The sequence below is a fragment of the Aristolochia californica genome, unplaced genomic scaffold, assembly GCF_029961685.1.
Source record: "Aristolochia californica isolate CCGP_79_NKW_82.1479 unplaced genomic scaffold, dmAriCali1.0.hap1 SCAF_1, whole genome shotgun sequence".
In the NCBI taxonomy this organism is placed as follows: Eukaryota; Viridiplantae; Streptophyta; class Magnoliopsida; order Piperales; family Aristolochiaceae; genus Aristolochia; species Aristolochia californica.
This window is the reverse complement of record NW_027181770.1, coordinates 7,149,632-7,160,580: the sequence shown is the minus strand read 5'-3', so window position 1 is coordinate 7,160,580 and position 10,949 is coordinate 7,149,632. Positions and strand designations below refer to the sequence as shown.

General features: G+C 36.8%; 1 protein-coding gene across 1 annotated transcript; it reads right to left on the bottom strand.

Moving 5' to 3' along the window:
• Positions 1-681: 681 nt before the first annotated feature.
• LOC137958055 (uncharacterized) lies at positions 682-6,586 on the bottom strand. Its single transcript, XM_068805240.1, has 2 exons — positions 6,440-6,586; positions 682-1,789 (listed from the first exon to the last, which is right to left on the bottom strand). The coding sequence occupies exon 2, from the start codon at positions 1,756-1,758 to the stop codon at positions 847-849; it is 912 nt and encodes a 303-aa protein (XP_068661341.1). The 5' UTR covers positions 1,759-1,789; positions 6,440-6,586; the 3' UTR covers positions 682-846.
• Between the last annotated feature and the right edge of the window lie 4,363 nt (positions 6,587-10,949).

The following is a 10,949-nucleotide window of genomic DNA, read 5'->3' as shown; positions in this document are numbered from 1 at the left end:
CCCCGAAATCAGCTTCTATCGGCAAATATGGGGTTTATCATGTACCAAAATTCTTATATAGGCTCCCTTTCCCTATCAAAGCAAAACAATGTTATCTTCTTCCCCCTTTCTAAGGTCCCCACCCTAGAGACTTCGACACAATGGCACCAGGGGTGATAGAAGCCTCCTCAGTGCCCATGCAAATGAAGAAAGGAGAGAGACGTTGACGCCTACCCCAACTACACTAATTTAAATAAACTAAAAATTTTACTTAATAAGCTAAAGAATTAAAAATAATTAAATTGATTATTTAAAATTACTATTAATATAATCATTACAATTGTATTTTATCATTTCATTTAATATTTTATAAATAATAATTATTATAAAACTTATTTTAAATTTTTATTTAAGTAACATATATTAACATATAATAATTTAACCATTTATTTTAAATAATTGTATAAATTATATAATTTAAAATTAAATTTTATTTTAGATTATGTTAAATTAAATGAATGTATTCATTTAAATAGTGAAATACATTTTCAACAAACTCTAAACCAAAACATTTAAATAATTTAACTTAGTAATTTAAATATATTACATTTATTTTTTATATAATTGGAAGAAAAAGTAGAATTATAACAAGGAATAAATCCTTTGATGCCTGGAGTTGGTAGGGAAAATTTTGGCAGACAACTGCAAAAGTGTGAATCATTTTTTTCTAAGAAGTAAAGGTGACCTTTTATTCCAGTTGGAAGTGAAAAACCTCAGAAGATCAATTTGCTTGAAAGAAAACCAGCTTTTGAATGCCCCCATTTTTTTACAGTTTTCACCCCTTCCAAGTGGGCATGAAAAATAAGATCAGTACCTTCTTCTCCATGCACTCCAGTTCAGCTTTAACTGGTACCATAACGGTGAAATACCCAGAACACCCCGTGCTAATCTGGGATCAAATACATTAAACTGACTCCGCTCCAGTGAATCCAGAAGAACCTGTGCAGAGACAGCAGGCAATAACACCGGGAGAGCCTCTCTTGGCACAGTCCCTGCTAATTCTCTGGCCTTTTTCAGGTGGGCACTGGCCACTGATGCCATTTCAAATACGGCATTTGAGAGCCCTTCACTCGGCTCTATGCGAATCTCTGATCTGCCTCCCTCTGTTACTAGAATCCCATGATTAGCTGCAACATCTGCAGGTATATAAGTAGCCTGCCCAGCCCGACTAGCATGGTAGGGTAAAGATTTAAGTAGCAAGAGAAGCCCACTTGCCTTCCCAATATGTGAGGCAGCATGATCAGCTGCAGTTGAGTGGATGCCACCTGCTTGGAGAGTCGAATATAGGAGAGTAGACATAGTGTCTTCAGCATATTTCTCCAGCACGCCGATATTCCTTGGAATGTCATTCTCCTCCCTATTTGCATCATTTATCCTTGCTTCCACTGACCTCTTGAGCCAGCTCTTGCTGATTTTATGCTCTGATATTACAGCAGAGAGGGCTTGTGCCGTTGGATGTTCAACCTTCTTTCTAGAGAAGATCTTGTCAAGGGATTCCTGCCACCAAAGCAGGCGGCCAATGCCTATCATAGGATTAGAAACGACGTCCATTGCCCTGGCTGTTTCTACATTAAAAGCCCTAAGAGCAAATGCTGCCTTTCGCATGGTTGATGGAAGCTGGAGGAGGCAGAGGTAGTGGTGATAATCATAAGTCCGTACTTGTTGTACACAGTAGGAAAAGGCTGTTTGAATGCTGCTAAACTTAGAAGCTCCATTCATCGAAATCACTGCTGTCGTTTTTCCTGTGATTCTACAGAAAACCAGGTACAAGAACATTAAGACATCGAGGCATTAGGATAATGTAAAAGTTTAAGTGCATGCAATACAATCATATTCATGACTGGTGTGGACCAAGTCAAACAAAATTATAGGTACTTCATAAGACCCGTGTTGTAAAGGATCAAATATGATAAGTGTGCCATACTGGAAATTTGAAATCCAGTTAAAAGTCAAATGGAGAACAGTAAAGGTTATGCAATAATGCAGTTTCATGGTCCCACAACCATCCATGTAGTTCTAATATTAAACATCAGAATCCACACTATGTTGTACCAAAAATCTAGTTGCGTACCTGACCTCTGTTTGGAAAAATAAGCACCCTACTAAACATAAAGCAAAAGCAAAAAAAAGAAAATGAGCCAGAATAAATCCAACAACATCACCACATGAACAGTGAAGTATTTGTCATGCAAATATGACTGGCAGCTGAGATGTGTTTTATAAAACTGGAACTAAGAACAAGATCCAAGATCCAATAAGACCAAATCAGTCAAATGAATAGGAATTGACTTTTTTTTCTTTTTTTTTTTTTTGAGAGAGAGAGAAGTGAGATCTTATTAAACCAAAATAAGCAAATTACAGCACAAGAGGGAACAAGCTTGAGACAACAAGGTGTTGTAAGGGTAATCCCCTCCCTAGGAAGAGTGTCAGCCAAAGAATTGGCTGACTGAGGCACATGAAAATATATCAAAATGACAAGAAATATCAAGAATCTCATGAAACATCTGTGAATGACGCCAAGGAAATTTAGATGGAACAGAGCACCATCCAATAACGACTTTTAAGTCTCCCTTAATCCAAAGTTGCTGCTGAGAGTGACTCCCAAGGTGCTTGGTGAAAGTGATAAGACCCTGCTTGAGTGTTGCGAGCTCCACAGTGGTGGAGTCAGCACAACCAAAAGGACCCGATTAGAAAGTAAGAATCAACCCATCATGATCTCTGAAAACTCCAACAATTCCGGCTGGCCCGGAGCAACCAAGAGCATTGTCATCAAAGTTTAATTTAATGGCCCTAGAAGGAGGAGGAGACCATTCTATATGACCTTGTGCTTGGGAACAAACATCTGAGCAAGAAGCTTCAATTTTCCCGAAGAGAGGAGAGCAAAAAACTCTTAAAATCTCCATGGTCCCCAGCCAACTAGCAAGGAGTTGGTCATTTATGAATGGTCTCTTCCCTTGAGCTACTTTTGTTGCTGAAACACCTGTTGTTACACTCAAACCAAAGCCCCCCAAGGGATACGAGCTAATGTTGTCAATAGGTGAGCTTTGCCAAGTTTTGGAGGTTGGTCCTCTTCTCAGGTTGACACAGATGAGTGAGGCTATTGGGAATGCAGGTTGAGATCCTAATTTTCTCAAAAAAAATGAGTCCAAATTCGCCAGGCAACTGGCAATCCAAAAGAATGTGAGTAAAAATTTCCTCCATATCCCCACAAAAGTCACAAAGGACATCAAGAACCAAAATGCCTCTCCTCCTCAAGTTACCAGCAGTAAGAATCTTGCCAAGAATCTTGCCCATACATGCGCTCCAAAGGAAAAACCAAACTTCAAGTCCGAAAAGCTTCCAACTGATAGCAACAACATGGAAGGAATCTGCATGTCTTCCTTTCAATATAAAGTAGGCCAAGGGAACAGAGAATACACCACTGTGATCAGAGGTTCAGATGAGTTCATCATTGGAGATATCCCTTGGCCGAATACTGCTTAAGGAGGGAAGAAAGCGGCAGGCTTCCTCAGCTTCATCACCTTTCAAGCCTCTTCACAGTTGAAGGTCCCATTCGTGTGTTCCCTGCCCCAATTCTAATATTGGCCACTGAAACAAATTGGACCCTCGCAAGATTGAATCAGAAAGGGTAGGAGTCCATGAGGGGCAGATTGTCAATTCATCTATCCTTCCAAAATGAGATGCTCTGACCATTGCCAGCATAGAAGCAAGTACTAGCAGAAAAAGTTGGCCATAACAGAATAAGGGATCTCCATAGGGGCGAGAGTGCCCACAGGAGCCACTATCTAGTCTACCAATTGATCTTTCCTGCAGCCGCTCGTCTCCACATGAACTTTGGAAGAGTGTTACAGCGCAAAACAACTTAAGGAGGAGGGCACCATTCAATTCCTTGAATGGAGCGAATTCCCAAACCACCTCACGAATTTAGGCAAACAGACATTCCTCCAACTGACAAGGTGATATTTGAAACCATCCTTTGCTCCATGCCACAGGAATTTCTTTTGAGGCTTTTAGTTCAGTTCCGAACAGAGGCCAAGCATGGAATGAATGAAGTAGTGACGAAGCCCAGTAATGCAGGAGTTAGTAATGTAAGTTTGCCACCCTTTGATAACAATTTGCCCTTCCAAGTAGATAGAGAAGCTTCAAGCTTTTCCACTATCGAGTTCCGAAAATTTTTTTCAGGTCTCTTACCAAACAAAGGAAAGCCCAGGTAGGTAATTGAAAGGATAGAGATTGTGCCTCCTTAAACTTCGCACAAGATTGCAAGTCAGCCTTGGAGATGTGAAAGCCAAGGATGGAGGATTTCATCCAGTTTATCTTCTCCTTAATAGAGAATTCAAAGAGTCCCAAAATAGCTTTTAGCCTAATAAGTTGCTCCATATTACCCTCACAGAAACATATGGTATCATCAACAGATTGGAGAAGAGGAATATTCAACTCAGAAATTTCCGCAACCGGGCTAAGCCATCCCCTGTCCTTGATCCCATACATCAAAGTTGAGAGGTATTCAGCAACAAGGTCGAACAATAAAGGGAAGAGGTGTAATTTTTTGCGTTTTTGTTACTTGGTTGTGTATCTTCCGCATTGTCATCTCTAAAAAATTATGGTCACTCCCCAAAAATCATACTTGGTCAAATTTTTTTAGTTATTTCAGTTCCACCATCATAGTCTCCCCTAGACTTTTTTTAAAAATATCACATTCTAGATTCATTTGGAAGTATGAGTGTTGTATAGTTGTGTCCTTTCAGTTAAAGTTGTTTTCCTCTAGGATTTCTTCAGTTTATCATCTTGTGTTTTTATCATTTCAAAGAGATGCTTAGACCCACTACCTAAAAAGATAGGAGTGTGCCCAATATCTAACTCGAGTGAAGTCTTTTATTCTTTAACCAATAGGTGATTTGTGTTTGAGCTACCTTTAAAAAGTGAATAATCTCTTTGTTGTGCCCTAAAGTTGGGTCATTTTCCACCTTTAAAATTGAGCAGAGTGTATTTCAAACAATGACCGTTTTAGTTGAGTATGGAGCTTTGTCGTACGGCTAAGAGTGATTTTCTTCTCCCATATTGTATTATATCTGAGCTAGGTCTCTATGTTTTTTTATCTCAGGCTTGAGGGGGAAAAACAGAAGTAGAAGCACAAGAAAGAGGTATGTTATTCCACATGTTCTGGTAGTTTTTATGTGACCAAAACATTCAAGAAAGAGGGAGAACAAAAGATGAAGTTTTTGCATCTATGAAGAATTTTTTTCAACAAAAGAAAATTGAATACCAAGAATTTTTTTTATTACAAGTTGAAATTATAAACTTCAACTTGAGGGGGAGTGTTGAAAAGCAAGTATGGAAGAGTCTTACATGACTCTCACAGCAAGAAGTCTCACAAAACCAAAATTAATATTGTGGAGTTTTACAGGAGTCTCACAAGAAGAGGTGTCAAAGACGATGCTCAGCTAAAGATGTGTTAGTTATGTTAGTTTTTTAATTATGTTTAGTTAGTTCCTTAAAAAAAATTATGTTTAGTTATTTAATTGTTCTAGAATTCAACTTTTAGTGTTTAACTTTGGGTGTAACTGAGACAATGGTAATTTAATTGTAATTGAATTCTACTTGTTTCCTCTATCATAAATAGAGGCCCATTGTACTCAAATTATAAGTTAGTTAAGTATTTCTCCATAGAACAACGAAAATCTCACAATACATAAATCAAGTAAAACAACAATAAAAAAAACCAACTGAATGACAATTGATACATGGGTCACAAAATAAATAGAAATTGGGAACCATTAAGAAAACTAAAAGATGAAGGTCATAGAAAGAAATGGAAATTAATTAAATGAAGTAAATTTACTACTTGGAGTAACTCTGGGTTCTCCACGGTTATTATGAATGAACTGGCGTCCCTTTTTCTGTTACCACTTAGAACAAAGGAATGGATTACCATATAAATAAAAATCATAAGGTCCCCCCTCCCTCCGCCAAAAAGAAAAGAAGAAGAAAAGGGTTGTCGAGCTATATTTAGCTCAATGAATCCAATCCCAATCCAATCGATACATACAAGTAAATTGAAACAACAAAAAAGGACGTTTTCGAGCTATATTCAGCTCAATAAATTCAACCCCAATCCATGCGATGCATAAAAGAAATCCCTTCATATCGAACTATTCAATATTAAAAAAACACGTCCAGAGTAAAAAACCTACCCCCTCCACATAATCCAATCACCCGAAATAAAATGTTTCTTGTTGCACTCACACCAATGCAGTGATAGCTAATATCGGAATGCAGAACAAAACAACTAAACATTTTCAGAAAAGTACCAAAACAGAACATTGCGAAGAGAAACATTCAAGGAGGAGAAGGGGTAGGGACAGAAGGATAGATCGAGAGAGAGAATGGTTATAATTACAAGATGACGGCAGCATAAGCCGGATAAAGACAGCAGTGGCAGAGACGGCGCAGGAACAGCGTGCCGGCAACGGGAAAGAGATTTGTCGGGGATCGTCCACAGCAGTAAATGGGTCAGCACGTCTTCAAGCTCAGACTCCAAATTCGAACTCGGAGACCGGATATTCAGAAATGGGACTGGATCGTGCTCGAGTTGGTCATTCATTGATTCCAATTGGACAATAAGTGGCTTCATATTGGGTCCAAGCAGGTCGGGCTCAGTTAAAGCATGGATCCGGCCCAAAGTTTTGGTTACCGAAAATTATCTTAACACGTTGAATTAAGTCCTTCCAAGTTAAATATATCATGTTTTATATCTGTTTAAGAAAATGATTCTCTCTTACTCTCTTATATCATGATTCCAAATGATGGAATTCCAAGAGAAAAGAAAAGAAATAGAAAGGGGTAGAGAAAATTTTATCGAGCGTATTTGAAATCTCAGGGGGCGGGGGGGGTTAGTGCACAATGTAAGTGCGGAGGGAAAGTGGATTACAATGAAAAGTACTTTCCTTAGGGAAAGTGAAAAAGAATGTAAAGTACTTGTTTGTGTTAATATGTGCAATGAAAAGTGCACTGTAAAGTACTTATTTGTGTTACTGTGCACAATGGAAAGTGTGGTGTAAAGTGCATATAAGTTATTTATTAAATAAAATATTTTGAAATATCTGACTATTAGATAATTAAATTAATATTAGTTAATAAATAAAATATATTAAATATAATAATTAAACAAATGCTTACTTTTATATTATTAAAATTGTAATCAAATTTTAATTTTTAATATCTAAATATAAAATAATTATACAAATATGTACTACATAGCGTACTACACAAATATCGTAATAATAAAAATAAAAATAATACAAATATAACTCAATCACCTTTTTAATATAAAAAATTATATTTGTTCATACAAAAGTACAACACAAAAAATATTTAGTGACATTAATATTTAGTGGCATTAAGACATAATTTATCAAATATTTATTTTAGCAATATTTTAATTATGACTATTAAATCACTAATTTAATATATTAATTATAAAACAAATATATTAAATAAATAAAAATAATTATTTTATAAATTTAAAATATTAATTATTATTTTTACGACGAAGGTTTAATTTTTTCTCTAAGTTAGGAAAAATTAAACCATCATCTTCTTCACGACGCTCGTCGTCTTCCTCAACGGTGGGAGACTACGGCGGCGGGCCAACGGGCAACGGCGACGGAGGAGGCGGGCCAACGGGAAACGGCGACGGAGGCGGCGTTCTGACGGTACGCCGAGAGGGAGAAGAGTGGGACGCCGAAAGGCTCTGCGGCAAAGGCTCGGCCTCCCGTGCTCTGCGACGAAGATCGAGAGGGAGAGGAGAGGGAGGCCAAGAGAGAAGAGAAGCCGAAGGTGCTAAGTGAGAGAGAGAGAAAAAAAATTTCTTCGAAACCTCTTTCGACAAAGCTTCCTTCCCGACAGCCCGAGCCCGAGATGTAATTGAGCAATGGTAAGTGAATTCAGAGCTCGACCCCTCTGAATTCATTTACCATCCTAAATTGACTTACCATCGCTTTATGCCTAAAACGGGGGAAAGCGAAATTCATCTGTATTTCACTTTCCCCTGTCACTTACGCTGCTCACTAACGGTTTTGCCTCAATTTCCCCAGCGTAAGTGAAATACATTTCACTTACGCTGTGCACTAACTGGACCTCAAACTTTTCTATCCTAGTTAATCAATGAGCCAGAAAGCTTAGTTCCCTCCCTATGCCAATACGTTCAACTCACTGATCTGTAGGCACCTCCCTCTCTCCAGCTTCTCTCTGCTCCTTCCTTTCTCTCTCAACTTTCTCCTTTCCTCTATTGTCGAAGCTCCTCCGATCTTCCTCCAAGAGTGACAAGTTTTAATGAGGGAAGCTTCACGAGGGGCGTACAAGGTTTCTTCCTACATAGTGGCAAACACCTTGGTTTTTATCCCCTTCTTGCTCGTAGTAGCCTTGCTTTTCACCTTCCCAGTATATTGGCTCGTAGGCTTGAATCCCTTCATCGCCGCTTTCACCTTCTTCGTCATAACAGTGTGGCTTAGTGTACTAATGGCAAGCTCCTTGGTCCTCTTCCTTAGCATCGTTTCTCCTGACTTCATATCAAGAAACTCGCTTATCTGTATGGTTTTGGGAAATTTCTTCCTTTTCTATGGCTACTTCATCCCAAAGAGAAGATTCCCAAGTACTGAATTTTCTTGTATTACATCTCTCTAAACAAGTACCCTTTGGACTACCTACTCATAAATGATTGAGATAGAGATAAACATAGTGATAGATATAAAAATAATAATAGAGATAAAGATAACTAGTGTCTGAATTAGAAATAGACTCAGATTGTAGAGTCCTAATCACCTACAATCTCTCTGTGTAATTCTATAAATATTTTACACCTGATCAATAATAATCACGGTAATATTATTCTTCATTCCTATATTCTAAATAGTATCGGAGCTTCCGATCGATTAATCAGAACCAGTCTATCGTCACTAGAAATCCTTATCAGAAACAGCCTTCGTAGCTGTAGCTCATTGCCGCCGCACATACCTGGTATTTTCTCTTCCTTTTCTCCGTGCAGTCTTGCCGGAGGTATTTTTGAAAAAATAAAAAATAAACTGAGACAAGAATGCAATGAGACACTCAAAACCATGGACCTGATTTCAAGTGTCTACTAATAGGAAGAGACATGCTTCGAAGCAGAGGACTAAAGGAGGAGCGTAGGTGGACAAATGTTGGGATCATGTTAGGTTTCTTCTTGTTTTATCGTGTGCTCTGTTGGATTATACTAGCTTGAAAGGCTTCCAGAACCATGCTTTGAGAGAGATGAAGAGAACAAACTTTTGAAGTGAGGACTCGAGTTGGGGAATGAAAGGTTAACGAAAGTTCAAGATCATTTTCATAAATGTATCTAGTGTACTGGCCCAAAAACACAAGATTAGTTCTCAGTACTATTCGAATTAAATCAATCTAATGAAGGGGCTAAGCTTTTCAGTGCCACAACACCTCAAACACTTTTTCCCATGATTGAAAAATTAGATACAGTTTATGCACTGAATGAAGTCACCAGTGAGAGGGCCAAAAATTGACCAAATACTTTTCCAACTAAGTTGAATTGAATAAAAAATTATTTTTAAAATTTTTATTTTCCTTGTACATCCAAACAAGAGAATGTTTCTCTTTTGTTTTCTCTATTATTTTCCATAGGCATCTAAACAAGAGAAAATAAACATATTTTCTTTTCTTTTATTTGCACTTTCTTTTCTTTCTTTTTTTATCTTTCTTTGATTTTCTTTTCTAAGTGTTCCAAACAAACCCTTAATAATATTTTAAAATTTTCGTGATTAATTTTTTTTTAAAAAAACATCTCTCAAGTTTCTATTTCTTTTCTTTTCTCCCCAAATTCCATCATTTTATGAGAGAAACATTATTAACTAAGAGAGAAAGTGATTTTCTCTCCCCGTTTCTTTTCTTTTCTTTTTTGTGGGTTCCAAACATAGCCAAAAGTTTGAAGAATCAATTCCACATAGAATTAATTTGTGGGTTTGTGTGAAATTTATTTGATTTGGAAGAAATTAAGGCTTCCGAGTTCATTATATTTTTCTTATCAAAATTAGAAATATATTTCTAAAATTTTTGGTGTTGTTTTCATCTTATATAAATCTGCTTTGGTTTGTGGGCATGCAATCAAAAAGTCTTAGATGTATGTTTTGCACTTCCATAAGTTGTTTCATTGACACAAGTTTTATTATAGATTTTATAATATCGCAATATGATAAGCATGGATTATGAATTTGATTAGGTTTTCGTAGGCCAATAAAAGGTTTGATTCCCAAGGTGCTCAATCAGGATTAATATCCAAATTCCCACAACTGATGTCACGAATCTGAGCTAATCTGAAGCTTGCATTTTTGCTTTTTATTTTTCATCCTAGTTGCTTACTTTGTTTGCATGATTGAAGCAACAGGCGGTTTATACTGTGTTATCTTCAAACACATTTACATGTAAAATTTTAAAGTGCCCCCAGAAGGCATTAGGGTTCATAACTAACCCAAGAAATACCTCAAATTAGCAACCAATTAACTTTATTGAGTTGACACATAATTAAAACTAAACTACTAACTTGTAGTACAAAATGATTCAATTTTTTTAAAAAAGTAATTCTAATAAGGGTTGTCAATTTTATCTGATTACTCGAGTTTTTGTCTACCATTATTGAAAAATAAAAATAAAATTTAAATATATATAATATCGAGTAATTTTACCCATTTACCTAATTACCAATTATATCGAGTAATTGTGTTCTTCTTCTTCTTCTTCTTTTATATTCTAATCACAACTAAGTGACAAAAATCTTGATCCATTATACAGCTTTAAGAGAGTCAATTAGTTAAGTTGGATGAAGATAACCTATATTCTTTCTATGTAATAAGCACAAGATCTAC